The sequence below is a fragment of the Esox lucius genome, chromosome 1 (genome assembly GCF_011004845.1).
Source record: "Esox lucius isolate fEsoLuc1 chromosome 1, fEsoLuc1.pri, whole genome shotgun sequence".
In the NCBI taxonomy this organism is placed as follows: Eukaryota; Metazoa; Chordata; class Actinopteri; order Esociformes; family Esocidae; genus Esox; species Esox lucius.
In genome coordinates, this window is record NC_047569.1 from 25,749,405 (window position 1) to 25,767,842 (window position 18,438).

Here is an 18,438-nt window from a genome sequence, read left to right on the forward strand (position 1 = left end):
CCCAGTCAAAGGCCAGACTTCAATCCAATTCAGAACATCTGGAAAGAATTGAACATTTCTGTTCACTAAAGGTGTGCATCCAACTGGGCAAAAGAATAGGCAAAGAAAGCAATGTTGAGATGTGCAAAGTTGGTTGTTGTAATTGCTGTCAAATATTGACTAAGGAAACAAATATTGACTAAATTACATAAGCAATACTTATGTAATTACGGGTATGAATACTTTTAGGAGCCACTGTACAGTGGGGAGAACAAGTATTTGATACACTGCAGATTTTGCAGGTTTCCTACTTACAAAGCATGTAGAGGTCTGTAATTTTTATCATAGGTACATTTCAACTGTGAGAGACGGAATCTAAAACAAAAATTCAGAAAATCATATTTGTGTGATTTTTAAATTATTAATTTGCATTTTATCCCATGACCTGGGGATCAGCCCCTCTCTCTGCAACTGGACTTTGGACTTCCTAACCAATCAGGTTAGACAACTTCACCTCCGCCACCCTGATCCTGAACAATGGTGTTCCACAAGGTTTACGTGCTGAGCCCTCTACTGTACTCCCTCTTCACCCACGACTGTGTGCCTGTACATAGTTCCAACACTATTGTTTAGTCAGCAGATGACTCCCCGGTGGTAGGCCTGATCAGTGACAATGACGAGTCAGCCTGGTGCTCCGACAACAACCTGGCCCTCAAAGCAAATAAGTCCAAGGAGCTCATTGTTGATTACAGGAAGTCTAAAGGCTACAGTCACGCCCCAGTATTCATTGATGGTACTGAGGTGGAGCGTGTGTCCAGCTCAAAACTCCTGGGGGTCCACATCTCTGAGGACCTCTCCTGGACCCTCAACACCTCAACCCTGGTCAAAAGGTGCAGCAGTGCCTGTACTTTTTAAGGAGGCTGAAGAAGGCCCACCTGTCTTCCCAGATCCTTGTGAATTTCTACCACTGCACAATCAAGAGCATTCTGACAAACTGCGCCAGTGTGGTTTGGCGGATGCTCCATGGCTGACCGGAAGGCCTTTACAACGGGTGGTGAAAACCGCCCAGCACATCACTGGTGCCCAGCTCCCAGCCATCGTAGACCTCCAGCGTAAGCAGTGTCTGCATAGGGCGCACGGCATCATCAGAGATCCTTCACACCCGTGCCACAAACTGTTGGCCCTCCTTCCATCAGGCAGGTGGTACAGGTCTCTTCATTTCCTCACCAGCAGGATCAGGAACAGTTTATTTCCATCTACTGTAACCCTGCTGAACTCTGTGACTCATCACTAACCATACCCACCCGCCCAACGCTTAGTATTGCCTCTCAGTGACCTTGTTGCACTACTCCCTTGTACTACTTCCTTGAACTACTTCTGACACTGCCTTGTAAGTTCTTAGTTGTTATGTGTCTACTTCTGGAACCTCATTGCTGCTATACCTACATTTCAGTTGCACATGTCACCATGCACCTTCAATTTGCCTGCACTGCACATTTAGAATTGGCAATGTACTTGCTTGTTTTTTTGCACAGTCAGAATTGCCATTTGTACTTGCATTTGCCTCATTTCCCACTTGTACATACATATACTTAATACCCCCCCCATCCCCCATTTGTCTTCTTTGCTCATTTAGAATTTCCATTTGCACTGCATTTGCCCTCCTTGCACATCTATAGATTCCACTTGTAACATACACAATACTTAATACTTAATACTAATACTTCTGGTTAGATGCTAACTGCATTTCGTTGTACTGTAGTAGTACTGTTCAATGAAAAAGTTGAATCTGATCTTCATACAACTGTAAAACCAGTCTGTGCCTGCCAACCGCGTTCCTGTATTGAATCAAACAATACAATTTAAAAGTTAAGAAATGAATTTGTAGTAATTTGAAGTACTAAAATGCCACTTCAAATTATATACTGTAAGTATACTAAGATATAAAATAAGTTGGTCCATGTTCACAAACTTAAGTATACCCATTACTAAGTAACTTGTATTTTAATAAAATGTTATTACTATTTATTGTACTACTCAAGCAGTTCCAAAATAATACAATAATGAGACTTTTCTGTCTTGAGAAACTGGGCTAGCCGTTGTCTAATTTACAGTTAGAAAAACATTTTCAGTCATAAAGGGGCAAGATGCAGCCAATACACTAAATTGACCTATTATTTCTTTTCTCAAAATCCATCAAAACCTTTCTTTCTAAACAATTGGATGAATTCTCTTAAGGATTCCCTACATATATCTATATACACATGTATAAAAAACATACACTGTTATACAACTTTAATTGGTTAACATCAACAATTGTTTTTAAATGACAAACCTTTATCAACTAACCTCAAACTCAATTTGATATAATAACTATGTTGATGAAACAAAGGATATTTTTTGTTTCTCAAGTCTTGGGGCAGCCAGAGAAAATGTTTTAAAGATGTTTTTTAATAGAACTTGGGAGACAGGGAGTATATTATCCCAGTGGGGATGTCTTTCCAATGATAACCTATCAGGAATTATTCAAGAGGTTTTGCACTGATTCCTACTTTGAAGACGTGAATGTTGATGCCCCGGTTATGTCATTAAGAACCAACTGATGTTGCTGTTGTTACAGTAAACTAAAACTACAACTACACAAAAAGCCTGGAGGGAGGCAGATGTCATTCTCCCCTGAGATAGGGGCACTCAACATGACCAAATGACAGATGACTTGCTGAAAGAAATGTATTTTTGTACTTTATTTCGTTCAGAGCTGCTGTCGATATCATTGATCATAACATGCTGCTGATAAGTGAAATGATTTAACACCCTCTGCCATATGATGGATTGAGATTTTCGTTTCTAACAGAACACAGACGGTTTTCTTTGGAAGCCTCTCCAATGCAAATTCAGCTGAGGATGGTATACTGCATGGAAGCTAGCTTGGCCGATTACGGTTTTCTGTTTGTACTATAGCGACCTTCCACGGACTTTGAATAAAGTCTATGTACTGATAACACTATTGGCTACAACTGATACAGTTGTACACTACAAGGTCCGTTAAACAACATTTTTATCACTGCTGAGCTGATAAGTCTTAGGTGAGGTAGGTGGCGCACAAGACATTTATATTTACATTTGTCGTTTAGCAGCCGTTTTTATCCAGAGCAACTTACAGGAGCAACAGGGTTAAATGCCTTGCTCAAGGGGCAAAAGGAAACATTCTCTGTTACCCAGCTGACTCACGGATTACAGCCAACAACCTGCTAGCGAGAGTTAGTGTTCAATATACATGTATATTTCATAGAACACATGGGGCCTACCTGTATGTGTGATCCTACATGTCTGATACGATTATTTCTTTTTATCATTTCTATTTTGATTTCCCCTTACAGGATATGTAAATTATTCAACAAGTATCATGTCAATTCTCTCAGCAGCTCCAGTTTTACAGATGTAATGTTATTCCACAAAATGGACTCGAAGAACAGCAAGAGGCTTTTCTCTGCATGTGTGTATCTGTGTGGTTATGGGTGTTGGAGTACCGTATGCCATTCCTCTGGTCGAAGGCTGGAATCATAGAGGCTGGGTGTTCTGACATTAGAGCCACCAAAAGCTGAAGGACATCATGGATATTATCGTCCTAGACAGAGAAAGAGAAAAGGTATAAGACCGTAGACTATAGCAGTGTCAATGGACAAACAGTATACCCGACAACAAAAGACCATAGGGACACTCAACTCACCTCATGCATGGTTAGCAGGTAGTTCAGAATACTCTGCAGCTCATCCTCTTTCACACCTCGGTCCTGAGAAATGAATACACGTTTGCACACTGGCTTAAAGAAACAACATATTCTTACTAGTAACAGAAATACGTTGACGGAAGCAACACTCCATTTGCCTGCTAAAGTTGTCACAGAAAAAAGATGGGAGACCTTCTGTTGCTTAATGATAACTGGTAGCTCTGCTAGATGTAGTGGATTGAATCCCAATGCAGGAGGATATGCGGAAGTTACTATGCAAAACAGCAGCTACCCCTCTTGGGGTGTAGAAAGGTTAGCAAGGCTTTGTGAGATTACTATATAGTATTGGAGCATATTCAGTGTTTACACCCCAGTCTGTCTCTTGTTGTTCCTGGGCTTATGGAGATATACATTTTAGGCACTATCTGATGATGAAGTAGACTCGTATTATTGATCTCTGCAGGAACAAACAGGAATGTAATTGCTATTTGTGTAAGAACCCAGCCTTGACTAGCTGACACTGTTCACAATAGTTACAGCCATGTTGTTATTTGTAGCCAGTTTATTTTTCCTCCTCTGTTCAAATTAATCTTATTTCCACAGCCGTCATTTGTTCAGATGAATCTTATTTCCACAGAGGCCTGCGGTTAGTCGCATGCATATGAGTCTGATTGACAGGAAAGATTGGCTGTAGGCCTACGTGGCTGCAGGGGAAGGATTTGGTCAGATTTAGTCAGATTTGGTCAGATTTGGCAGAAATGGCGCTTCCTTAGATTTTGTAGAAGCAAAAAAAATACAGTAAAGTACAATTTCTGATCCTGCATGCTGACTGAACTTAATGGTTCCAGAGGAACTGTACCAGGATGTCTTTTAGTTATCAGGTGAAGATTATGAAAAAACATGATTTGGAATGTGTGTGTTTGTGTAGTACCTTGAGGATTAGCTGTTTAAGGAAGAGCAACATAAAGGCCCTAAGAGAGATGATCTCCTGCTGGGTTGGCCTCGGACCATCTGGGGACACACAGTTACTGGGGTTAATGGTGGAAAAAACACACATGCAGGCCTACACAGTCTAGGTTCAAGTCTTGAATATACCACCAGCTGTTGAGAAGCTGGGAAGTTCTATTGGTGATGCAAATTGGCCAACAGCGCTTGTGTAGTGGGGAGGCAGGGATTTCCTGAAAACATCACACTCTAGTGACTCCCACAGGCATCTTGGATGCCGCAAAGCCGAAGTCATCAGCTCAGTAAGCTTGCCCTCATTCGTACTGATCCTCAATCATTTTGGTTTGGAAGAAGTGGGGGAAAAAGCAGAATGGCTATGGCCAGCTACCGAAAGCTTGCCCCATCCTCTGTTTAAAATGAGTTGTTATAATGCGACAGGGACGTAGATACAGTCAGATCAAATCAAATTTGGGAAAGAATTTAAAAGTTTTTAAATCACAAATTGATAGGAGAGCAGAACAATTCGAGGTGCTGTTGTTTTCATACAGTACCACTACCCAACACTAGATCGTGAGACTGCAGATAAGCTCTGGAGATTAATAAGCATATATACAGGAATACGTCAAAAACAGGACCGAACAGGGGGAGGCTGGGGGGTAGGGCGAGTACGCTGACCACCTTAAATAAAGACATTATTAGATTCAGTCTTGAGACTGTGGTAGGACACACCCAATGCATGGCGGAGACACTGGCCACTCAGGTTCCTTGGCTGAACAAGCTGTGCTTCATTAACGCCCAATGTCTTGTAAACAATGTTGAAATTGTTGCATGTACAAAACCAGTATCTCCTTTGAAGCTTGAGGGTCTTCCAGCAAGACAACAACTCCAAACACACACATGAAACAACCTATTTCCCTATTTTATAAGTCTCAGTTAGTCTCGTTAGCATGACATCGATGGAGGGACGTGCTTTCACCGCGGCCACATAAATATGTATTATTTTGCGATGAACAATATCAATGTGCATAATCAATAAGTGGAATCACTATCATACAGTACCTCAGATAGGCATGCAATTCGAAGTTTAAAAGAGAGTGGTTTGGATAACATGGGGCACAGTGCATCTAGCCACAGCAGAGTCACTCTGTCATTTCTCAGCAGAGAGCCCTACTCTTCAAAATGGAGGCCACACTCTGCTCTCTGATTTTGGAGTGGTTTAGCAAGGCTGAAAACATCCACGGACTACTCACGCATCAGTGGCTTTGGACATTTGTAAACACGTTTCCCCCAGGGTACATGATCCAGCCCATGCTGGACAGCTTGCACTTGTTAAGTCTATAGCTGATTCTTGAGGCCCACCACAACTCACTATCCCTGCGCCCACTGAATGTGCTTTACCCACGTAATGTACATGGATGTTCATACCTTTGGGTAGGCTTGCCTTAGGCCGACCACATACAGTGTTCCGCATGGCCGGCATATGTGTCTTACCAAGGTGACCGACGGAAAAGGAACTTTCAGGAACATCTCCAACCCAGGCTCCCTGAAGGAGGAAACTGTGTACAGCACTAGGTTCCCATGCCATCGAATCATTCCACTCTTCATCGCAGCTTCATGGCATGGGGCTCTTGTGTCGTATTTCAATCGATTTTGATCATGTCAAGACGTGATTTCATTACCTCGACGTCAACCCAACAATGATGTAGAGATCATAATGGTAAGCCAAGAGTATTTGTCTTCATTTCTAAATTATAATGACAAACTTACACATGGATTCTTTTAAAGGTTGCATAATTTTTTGTAATTGCAGAAAATGTCAATAATATATCTGCATTAATGATGGAATTATGGTGTTTCACAGCATCACTTACCCTGCAGTGTTTGATTGGTTGTGATATTCTCCTATTGATTACTCCCCAGCCCAACCTTTTTGTCAAAATGGGAATGTGGTTTTCATCATGTTTATGCGAGAAACCATGCACTAAATAGTTTAGGGAAGCATGTCACCTCGGAAATATCTCTGAATTCTATATTTTATAACAACAGCAAATTGTTTTCGTGCTGTTTACAGTGGGAGACGATATGTAGCAGGGGAGGAGTTTTTGAATAAAGCACAGTGTTCTTGTAATTCCCCTACCTAACAATAACTTACAGTAACACTCAGATCTGTTGTTTCAGACACAATCGAACACAACCGGTCCGATTATTTTATTCTTTCTTACAAGCCATAACGATCATTCGGACGCTGCTGACCAGAAAGCAGTTGGAGAACACAGTACAGGGACAGAAGCCAACACCACTGCAAGACATAATTACCAATACAGCTGCATTCACATGCTTCATCCACATTAATCAAAACCAATCACATTGATGGACTGTTGATCCTCTGGCTGTCATTGTTTGCTTCAGCCTGACTGCCCAGAGGGCACTGGACAGGAGGGGGATTTAGCTCACTTTATTCAAAAATGATTTACATTTGTGTAATTAAAGGGGAAACCACATATTTCAGAAATGTCAAAGCCTAAACAAGTTTAGGCAAAGTTGACTGCAGTGCTGTTGGATGCATAAACGCCTGGCATAGCATCCACACAAGCTTTAGCTCGTTCTCTATTAGGTAAAGCGGTTTGCACACACAGTAGAACACCATGTAAAAAATAAACATAGAAACATTTCAGAAATGTACAGTTGCTCCCCTTTAATGCAGAAATCCAATTTCTCTCCCTTGCTACAGCAAGTCAGTGTGACTGGACTTGTAATAAATCCAAAGCATACATGACAGCATGCTTCCAACTTAAATCCTCTTATACAGGCTTGGGAATTTGAACTAATTTAACTTTCATCCTTGGCTTGGTTAAGATTAAGCAGGCATTAATAGCTTTAGATAATTTTTCAAAGGCTTGATCAATAGTCATTGTTATCAGAGTGAAGATACACAGGTTCTCAGCTATGTGGAGGATAATAAAATACTGTCTGTTCCCAAATGACACCCTATTCCTAATTTAGTGCCCCACAGGGTCTGGTCAAAAGCAGTGTCATATGTAGGGTGCCAGTTGGAACGTCAACAATACTGTCACGGTTCTTTTCCAATTGAATCAGTTCCAAACACTGGGAGTGTGGCGACCTGAGATTAGAAACAAGGCAACAGTACATGTTCCAAATTAATGATACTTTGATGATAAAACATATTTTGAACATGTCATATCTGTATGGAAAGATGCATAATTAAAAATATGATTACAACCCCATTTCCAGAAAAGTTGGGATGCTGTATAAAATGTAAAGAAAAACAGAATGCAATGATGTGCAAATCCTTCAAACCCTATATTCAATAGAAAATAGTAGCCATCCAACATAACAGATGTTGAAACAGAAAAACGTTATAGTTTCTTTTAAAATATATGCCCAGATTGAATTTGATGCCAGGATCACATTTCAAAATACCTGGGACAGGGGCAACAAAAGATTGGTGCGCCCATTGTGCAATTGGGGTGAACTCTGCTGGCAATACTCAGCCCTCATTTCAGGGTGGTTGTGGTTGGTTGGTGTCACTTTGGCTGATGCTTGGCAATATGGGTGGAATGACTTCCTGCCTGTTGGGCCCTGTCCGGGGGCCTCCTCTGGATAGCGCCACAGTATAACTGGAGCACCTGTCTCAGACCCAAGGTTTTATGCTGCTTTATTATTTTGCTGGGTGAGTAGGATCAGTTCTCCTTCTCCACTGTAAATCCTTGTAAATCTAAGGAACATACTCTCAAAATGTTCCTTGTCTCCTGCTCCGTTTAAACTTAATTGCACATGAGGTCTTGGCCCACACCTCCTGAGTACCAGACTCGAAAGACTTGTTGCTGCCCCTGTCCAAAGACCACCTGGTTGTGTTGTAAATCAAGACGATACCACCACCAACCCACCCCCCACCGTGTTGTCCCTGTCCTTGTCCATCTGGTCATCCTTCTAACTTGGATTAGGATTTGTAGACTCTGGAGACAACCCACATGCACTTATTAAAGATTAAAACTTGTACTCTTAAGATGATCACCTGGCACAGCCAGAAGAGAACTAGTCACCCCTCTGAGCCTGGTTCCTCTCTAGGTTTCTTCCTGAATTTCAGCCGTTAGGGAGTTTTTCCTTGCTACTGTGATTTAACACAGTTGTTGCTTGCTCTTGGGGTTTCAGGCTGGGTGTTTTGTAAAAGCACTTTGTAACAACTGCTGATGTAAAAAGGGCTTTATAAATACATTTGACTGATTGATTGACTGGAAAGGTTGTGTAATGCTAAAAAAAGCCTGGTGGAACATCTCACAACTAATTAGGTTAATTGGCAACAGGTCAGGAACATGATCGGGTATAAAAAAAAGCATCCCAGAGAAAATGTGCCTTTCAGAAGTAAAGATACGCAGCGTCACAAATTATTTGGAAATGGAATTGTAAATAAAAGTGAAAATCAGGCCGGTTGCGTCTGAGATGCTGTGTTTGACTAACCTACACACAATGTATTACTATAACGCTCCCCCTTGCGCCAATACGTGTCAATTAATAAATGCCAGATCTGTAATGCAAGATGCATTATCACCCAGGTTTCATTACAATCAGGCTGAAATATCAGAGAGATCACGTCAAGTACATACAACAAACATAATGAAACTAATAGATTATAATTCCCCTCCCAGTTTCAAGGGTGGTGGACAATTACACTAAACAATCTGACTTCATTAACTATCTGACCCAACAGACTACAAAACAGAATAGCTTTTGCAGTGATTGTGTGTGACAGGTTTATGCATCAGGTAAATTGGATGGCTCTCTATTCACTGATGCCTAGAGAACAGCAGTATAGAGACAGAGTGAGTGTGTCCCAAATGGACTCTGTTCATTCCTTCCATACTGAAGTTCACTATAGCCAACAGGATGCCATTTAGGACCTGCAGCTCAGTTTTCTAAACACCATCTCTTCGAACACTTCTTTACCTGAGTTGTCTCCTCTTTACCTGAGTTGACCGGGTCCAGAGGCAGAGAAATGCCAGTGATTTAAGAAAAATGAAAAACAGATGGATGGAAATGGAGTGAATGGAGTGAAGCCTCCACATTGAGACGAACCTCCAAGTTCAGATGAGGAAACCGTTCATCTGTTAACATACTGTATTTCAACAACGCTTTATACGTTTCCTCTCAACTTTTCTTTCCACAGCGATTGCGGAACTATCACCAAATAATTGCCAGCGATGGGAAGTACACCTCATTCCCTTTGTAGTGTACAGCTATTGGCTACAGCCAAGACTTACATCACTGTTCATTTAACAAGCATAATACCGTGAATATTATCCAGTCAGTAATTTTTTTACACAAATGTGGATAATAAAACAGGACTTCCATTGAGGTTTCTCTTCTACGACGGAATACAGAGGACATCAATGCCTACCCACCCTTATTAAAAAGTGCAGCTTTTGCTGATGTAAGGGCTGAAATCAAGTCGTGTCAGACTATTTTCATGGGGGTTGAAATGGTGTTCAAGTTTAACCAATTGCATTCCAAATCATTCCAAATTATTACAAAGGTGATCTGACACCAGCTGACATCAATTGAAGTGATTCTAATTACTCCCATATAAAATCTGCTATTTCTGTAGGAATTTGTTGAAAGTACCTTGCTTGAATTTTTCAGAAATAGCCATGGTCCACAAGGAGCTAACAAAAGATCTACAAACCTTATTGTTGAAAGGCACAGATCAGGAGAGGGACATAAAATAATTTGGAAGGCATTAGAAAAAAAGTATGACAAAGCAAGACTAAAGCTCATCAAGGAAGCTTGTTAATGAGGCTACCATGTGGGCAACAGCAACTTTGTAAGGAGCTGAAGGAATTTGTGGCTGGGACTGTAAACTCCCTGCATATAATAACCATTGCTCATAATCTCCACAGGTCCAAGCTGTTGGAGTGGCAAGACAGATGCCAATTCTCAAGAAAAAGAACAAACAAGCTGGAAATCGTTTAGCAAGACACATTCAATCTCCCAAACCATGTGGAAACAATTTAGAACAAGTGTGTAGCCCTGCTTAGAACTTTTTTATTGAGAACTCACTGAGAACTGGTTTAATGCATCACCTGGTGCAGTCCTTGTCGATTAGAACTGTTCTAACGATGCCAGAGAGCCTGACCAGTAGGAAATACAGTACTGCTTCTGGCCCTCTGCATGGATTCAGGGAAAAGGCAGAGATACGGGAAGAAACCATGACAGTTCAGGGTGACTTTGACTTCCAACACAGCAGACAGCTGCTTATTGACGGCCTGCTATTACACAGAGAGATTACCTTCTCAGGACAGGTATGTGTTGTATTTGACCTGGGTGGTGTTGAGTGGCATGTCTGTGGTGTGTGTGGTATCTCTGTGATGTTTGCTGTTGTATGGTATGTCTGTGGTGTGAGGTGTTTTTTGTCATGTCTGAGGTACTGTATGTGTGGTATGTTTGAGGTATGTGATGTGTGGTATGTCTGAGGTGTTTGTATTACTGAGGTACTGTATGTGTGGTATGTTTGAGGTATTTGGAGTGTGAGGTATGTGGTGTGTGTGGTATGTCTGAGGTGTTTGTATTACTAAGGTTCTGTATGTGTGGTATGTTTGAGGTATGTGGTGTGTGTGGTATGTCTGGGGTGTTTGTGTTATGTCTGAGGTACTGTATGTGTGGTATGTTTGAGGTATGTGGTGTGTGCGGTATGTCTGAGGTGTTTATGTTATGTCTGAGGTACTGTTTGTGGTGTGTTGTATGGTTTAACTGGTGTATATGTTCACCTAGTCCTTTTGGTGTGATCCCACTGCTGTCTTCTGGGTTGCAGGTCCAGTAGTAATACTTCAGAGAGTGCATCAGCTGCAGCACAGTCCCAATACGACGGATGGTGCTGTAGATGGTTGCTGTGCCGATGAACTCTGCAGACAAGTATGTGTAGAGAGAGAGCTGGACCTGGGGGGGGGGGGGTCCATGAATGCACAAACAATGAACCTATAGACGAGGGATTCTACATCTCCTGCATATAACTGTTAGTGCAAGTAATGAAATTAACATTGGAGTCACAATATTGACGAGCAATATTCAAATTGCACAGGCATGTTTTATTTAGAAAAATATCTTAGCTGTGTGTATTGTCCTTTTATCCTCTAGTCCATGCTTTTATTTCCTCTTGTGACTGCCTTCCACAAACCCTTGCCCCTTGTGACTTGATCAGCACAATATATCCAACTGTTAACCAATGTTTTTAAGGAACAACAGTATAACACATTCAAGAATAACAATAGCATTCTATGCACATTTCACACAGCGCCGTTGGTCTCACGGTATAGAGAGGTGGGTGTGTACTTACCCCGCCAAGAGTCACCCACATTAAACCACACATCCAAGACAAATCTCATATGGGCATGCCATCATATCTGCATTTCTTAACGAGCTCTAAAACAAGGCCAGATCAGTCGGGTGCATTTAAATCCCACTGCGGGCAGCTCAATGTATTACACTGAGGGAGTGAACTGGTTACATTGAATTAATGCTCTATTTAAGCTGTTCTACTTGGGTATATCATCATCCCAGCAGGTGTGCAGTAGAGATCGAGGTGTGGCTGTGGCTGACCCCACATTAAACAGTCTATTAGAAGGCACTACGAGTCTTCTCATCCTCCGCTCCATTCAGCCTCATTAATATGGCCTCAGTAATTAGCAACAGAGTTAACAACATCCTACATACCCCTTCTACAGTGTCTCTACCTCGACCATCCAACAAAGAGGAGATAGCTAAGGATAATGTACCAGGAGAGAAGAGAAATATCTAAAAGTAATTAATAATCTCTACCAGGGGAGAAAAGAGAGATAACTAGAAGTAATAAATCCTCTCTACCAGGAGAGATCACATATATTTAAAAGTGCTCCAACATATACCAGGAGAAATGAGCTATCTAGAAGTAATAAATCATCTCTACCAGGAGAAAAGAAATACATCTAACAGTGCCCTAAACTCTCTACCAGAACAGAAGACATTCATCTAACAGTGCCCTAACGTCTCTACCAGAACATAAGACATACATCTAACAGTGCCCTAACCTCTCTACCAGAACAGAAGACATACATCTAACAGTGCCCCAACCTCTCTACCAGTACAGAAGACATACATCTAACAGTGCCCCAACCTCTCTACCAGTATAGAAGACATACATCTAACAGCACCCTAACCTCTCTACTAGTACAAAATACATACATCTAACAGTGCCCTAACCTCTCTACCAGAACAGAAGACATACATCTAATAGTGCCCTAACCTCTCTACCAGTACAAAAGACATACATCTAACAGTGCCCTAACCTCTCTACCAGTATAGAAGACATACATCTAACAGTGCCCTAACCTCTCTACCAGAACAGAAGACATATATCTAACAGTGCCCTAACCTCTCTACCAGAACAGAAGACATACATCTAAGTGTCCTAACCTCTCTACCAGTACAAAATGCATGCATCTAACAGTGCCCTAACCTCTCTACCAGAACAGAAGACATACATCTAATCGTGTCCTAACCTCTCTACCAGTATAGAAGACATACATCTAACAGTGCCCCAACCTCTCTACCACAACTCCTTTTAAATGTTAAAATCAGAAGAGCCACTGACAACTGCATCACTGGGGAGAATGGGTTTTCCATACAACCAAGCTCCACTAATCTGCCTCCACCACTTCTTCATGGGTCATTATATATTTGCTTTTTTCAACATTTCAATTCTTGAGGGTCTGAGTGTGACAGAAGGCAGTAAACATCAGCGGTGGAGAAAATATCCAAATAATATCAACAACAAAAATGTATTCTAAGTGGTCGGTGATGTACAGTGTTGAAGTCTCCAGAGAGTCGCAGGACCCATTGGAACCATGCTGGATGGGGATCAGCCTTGGGAAAATTGTCAGGGGATGTGGGGCGGCGCTTACCTTGGCTGGGGTGTGTATCCAGATGGCGGCGTTGAACAGGATGTGGTCACAGAGTTGTTTGAGGAGGGGCGCTCCATGGGTAAGCCCATCCAGGTACTTAGCGAAGGACAGGAACTGTTCCAGAACGGCACGGGTAATGTGGGCCCTGGAGGACTAGAGCCAAAGAAACTGGTCACAACACTGAGCCACTGGATCCAATTACAAGCCAAGTATGGAGTTAGACGAGTTTAGTTGCCACAAAGCCCGTTTCAGGAAGGGTGATACCTCTGAATTATCACTATTTTTAAGTAGTCAAATCTGGGATTCATAGACATTTCACCATGAAAGGAAAGTTTGAGAGCATTTGACTTGGCCTCCTGGAGTCCTGCTGTTATCAATGTTGACTGTCTGTCACCTGTCTCCTGGCCAGGTGGAAGTAGTCTCTCCTGATATTCTAGCTCTGGTATTAACAGGTCTGAACCAGATGGCAGGATGGTGTTATTGTTAGAGAACTGGCAGCGGGAGGGAAATGAGAGAGAAAAGTAAGGGGGGGGGGTAGGGAGAGAGAGAGACACTGTCTGAAGTGCACTGAGAATAGGGTGCCATTTTGGACGCTAAATGACAGCAGTTGCCTGGGGAATCAGTGAAGCTATAAACCCTTTAAAACACAAAGTGGATTTCCTCTTCCTCTCTGCCGAGTTTCTATGTTCTTTTGTCAATGGTTTAATTCTTTCAGACTGAGAGCTACTGGGCCCCATGATTCAAACAGCATTACAGTCTGCCTGACTGGCTGATGCCCTGTTGTGTCCTTGTCTGTTTCAGAACCATGGATCTATTTCTGGTTTTCAGCTGATATCATTCGACTGAGAGGGGAAGTAAACAGATATTTGAACTACTGAATATTAAGGGAAACTGGTTGAAATTATCAATCTATCTTTGTATAAATGCAATCAGCTGTAGCCAAACACACCATAGAACATAACAATTGGCAATGCCTTTTATCACAGATTACATGTCATTGGAACAATAAAATCCCATATAGCTACAACATAAAACAAACCTGTGTATAATGATAAAAGATGACAATGAGTCAAAGCCTTACTGAAGGAATCAATACTTTATGTGAATGAGTCATGGCATCTCTCAATATGTGAATGAATGCCTTGTCTCCAGTACGTTATACAGCTTAGGTTTGTTTCTACCTTCTCCAGCAGATACCCGATTACCAGGAATCCTTTTCCTCCGAGCATTTGTTCCTGCATTGCCACCGAGCTTTTAAGCAGGTCTACCAGGAAGGCCAAAAGAGTGGCACTGCAACACACACACACACACACACACAGGTTTTGCCATACAGTACATGCACATATAAAGGCAGCATAGGAAAACAACAGCATAATCAGAGAAGAGAGATGGAGTACAAGAAAATCAATTAAGGTTATTTTCTAGAGTTTATACACAGACAGCCAACTCTCATCACCTAGCCCCAACATCTTCTCCTAGCCCCAGTATCATCTCCTAGCCCCATCATCATCTCCTAGCCCCAGCATCATCTCCTAGCCCCAGTATAATCTCCTAGCCCCAGCAGCATCTCCCAGCTCCAATATCATATCCTAGCCCCAATCATATCCTAGCCCCAGCCTTATCTCCAAGAACCAGTTCCTGACTTGATCTCCTAGTTCTAGCCTCATCTCCAAGCCCTTTCATCACTTTCCAATCCTAAAGAACTGGTGTTGTTAGAATGGATAGGGATGCTTTGTAGCTGGTCCCTCATTTTCCCTGCCCTGGCAGAGGGACAGTGTATTAGCAATGTGACAGAGGCTCTTTTTGACACTCCCTAATCCGCTTTCCTCCCTTTCTCCAGAGGGACTCACTTCCCTGTACAGGGCCAGATGCATCGCAGGGATACTGTGGCAGAGGCGCAACGCTGCAGGAAGACAGCCAGACACTCTCTCTACCAAAATGAATGTCACCATTGTCTCCTAAATACACACACACTGAAACCCTGAAGAGGCTGACGACCCAGAAATGATCCATCAGTTATTCTCTAGAGCAGACAACAGAACAACTACATTCACTCAAAGTTCACTTGCAGACCGGGCTTTTATGGGCTAGGACTGCACTAACCAACGGTTGCTCTTGGGTGAGACGGCGCTAGGTAGAGCGTTGCCTGGCTCAGTACTGCTCTGGCCCATCAGGACAAGGATAAGCAGGGAAGGGGACACTGAGTCAAAAGTAGATGTTCTAAACTCAGAGAGGGGGAGAGGTGGAACAGAGGAAAGAGGGTATTGAGATAAGATTGGTATTACCAAACAGTTGTTTCCAACTGGGTCTCATGGTTCTGGTAGCTGGGCTGGTTGTTGTGTTGATGATAGTCCAGCTGGGAGAAGAGAGGGAACAGGACCTGGATCCCTCCTATAGAGTGGATGGCACTATGGATGGAGTGGGTCACTATGGCCTTCACATCCTAACCACAGAATAACACTGTTGTCAGTTCATGAATTGTCATATTCACTTAAAGGACATTTTAAAAGAACCTGTATTCTAAATACATATACTGAGTCAGACCTGCAGCATCAGGGCGTGGGGTGAGTGGACGAAGATGGACGCATTCTCCTTGGGCGATGACTCTAGGCATAGCTGGGCATCAGTAACCTTGGCGTTGTAGGTGAAGGAGATGGAGCTGGCCAGCTTCCCATTATACAGGACCTGTTTGTGGTGCTCCGCCAACTGGATGTCACTCTCTGACTTGAACTTAAAGGTACCCTACAGAGGAGGAGATGTAGAGAGATGGAGGAAAAGAGAAGTAGAGAGCGAGACAGAGAGGAACACAGGAGAGACGCAGAGAGGGAGAGGGGAGATAGAAAGGGAAAGAGGAAAAGAGATAAAGAGAAGGGAGAGAGAGAAGAATAGGAAAGAGGAGATGTGCCATCTATCATTCAGGAGCAGTAGTCTCATTCATGCATTATGAATGGAACGGTGCTATTCCACTGTCTGATTCTCTGAATGGAACATATTGCTAATCGATAACTACGCCATTCACAGTCCTAATGTACCCAACGCATTGAGGATGGCAGGTGAAATAGCAGCTAAGTTAATCAATCCCCTCATTATCTTCTGGAATGTTATTAAGCAGGAAATCAAGAAAGTACACTCAGAGAAGTGGAAAATAAATGAATAGCCATAGATATAAATTAGTAATGAGAGGGGACATCCCTCTACAATCTAATCTCTACAATCTATGATGATAGAGTCCATGACTACCATCTAGATATGATGATACTGTCCATCACTACTGTACCATCTAGATATGATGATACTGTCCATCACTACTGTACCATCTAGATATGATGATACTGTCCATCACTACTGTACCATCTAGATATGATGATACTGTCCATCACTACTGTACCATCTAGATATTATGATACTGTCCATCACTACTGTACCATCTAAATATGATGATACTGTCCATCACTACTGTACCATCTAGATATTATGATACTGTCCATCACTACTGTGCCATCTAGATATGATGATACATTCCATCACTACTGTACCATCTAGATATGATGATACTGTCCATCACTTGTATCTAAATATGATTATGTAGTCCATCACTACCATCTAGATATGATGATGTAGTCCATCACTAACACCTAGCTATGAAGATATAGTCCATCACTACCCTCTAGATATGATGATATAGATGAAAAAGGTGACTGGGACACTACACAGTCAGAAACCCACCAAGACTCTGTAAAACTCTGTCTCTGAATAAGGCATGCCACCGTCTACACTGAAATCACTTCAGAATTCTAAAGCTTCCCTGAAACAAATTAACATTGAACTCAGTTTTTTTGTTAAGGTCAAATATACTGTCTCCTCACTTTACAACCCCATCCCTTCAGAATGCTACGTACCACCTCTATAAGCCTTTTAAAGTGCATGTCTCTCGTGGAGCCTAGAATAACTCAGAGACAGCAGGAATGGAAGTCCACGTCCTGATAAGAGTCCACGTCACCATGTTCCCATAACAGTACACCACTTCTGGACACAGCCTTACAGGATAACAACATGTGGTAGTAGCGGTCAAGTTCAGTTAACACCCCTCTGGGGCCTGGAACAGACAACCTCAGCAGCTTCCATCTGATAACTCCATGAACAATTCCCAGCAAAAGAACACACCCAATACAACTGAAAGAAGTGTTCTACACTATAAAGAACAGCTTTCCTTACACTGCTACTCTTCTCTGGGTCTTTTGATAATGTGGCCTTTTCTCATGATCACTATCTTTATTACTAATCATCATTATTCATTATAACCATCACTGTACTGTGTTTATTAGATTCAACAACAATTCCGTAGGCTATAGTACAGTAAGCCCTGGGTCTTGCTCGGAACATGGAAAATTGATTTCACAGAGGGATAGTGTGAAGCAGGCTGGTAATACTATCAATCTGTCAAAATATCCCAAATTGAACCGCACCTCAAAGAAGAACACTACATACAGGATGGAGGATCATCAGTGATGAGTGCAGAACAGTATGTACCTTGTAGCCCGCTCCTAGCTGATGAATGGCAAAAATCTGTGCTGGGTTCAGAGCCTCAGAGAACACATAGATGGCCCCGAGCTGCCCACAGAAAACCCTGTTAGCATCTGCTGTCTCTGAAGAGCCCAGGAAACACTTGTCATAGCTCTGTAGAGGGGAGAGGGGAGATTCAGAACAGGGAAGGAGAGAGGAGGGAGAGGAGGATCAGGACTGTACAGGAACAGAGAGAATGGGGACCAGGACTGTACAGGAACAGAGAGAATGAGGACCAGGACTGTACAGGAACAGATATAATGAGGACCA

At 42.3% G+C, this 18,438-nt stretch overlaps 1 protein-coding gene across 4 annotated transcripts in view; it reads right to left on the reverse strand.

The window, feature by feature from the left end:
- Positions 1-18,438, reverse strand: part of LOC105010769 (neurobeachin) — a 248,833-nt gene that overhangs the window by 153,089 nt on the left and 77,306 nt on the right. For all 4 annotated transcript variants that reach the window (XM_029119588.2, XM_029119587.2, XM_029119586.2 and 1 more), the window contains exons 8-16: positions 18,136-18,282; positions 16,150-16,347; positions 15,891-16,048; positions 14,787-14,895; positions 13,606-13,758; positions 11,437-11,605; positions 4,641-4,720; positions 3,710-3,772; positions 3,510-3,607 (exon numbers count right to left, since the gene is read on the reverse strand). In XM_029119588.2, coding sequence (XP_028975421.2) covers positions 3,510-3,607; positions 3,710-3,772; positions 4,641-4,720; positions 11,437-11,605; positions 13,606-13,758; positions 14,787-14,895; positions 15,891-16,048; positions 16,150-16,347; positions 18,136-18,282 — 1,175 coding nt within the window. The remainder of the gene's footprint in view (positions 1-3,509; positions 3,608-3,709; positions 3,773-4,640; positions 4,721-11,436; positions 11,606-13,605; positions 13,759-14,786; positions 14,896-15,890; positions 16,049-16,149; positions 16,348-18,135; positions 18,283-18,438) is intronic.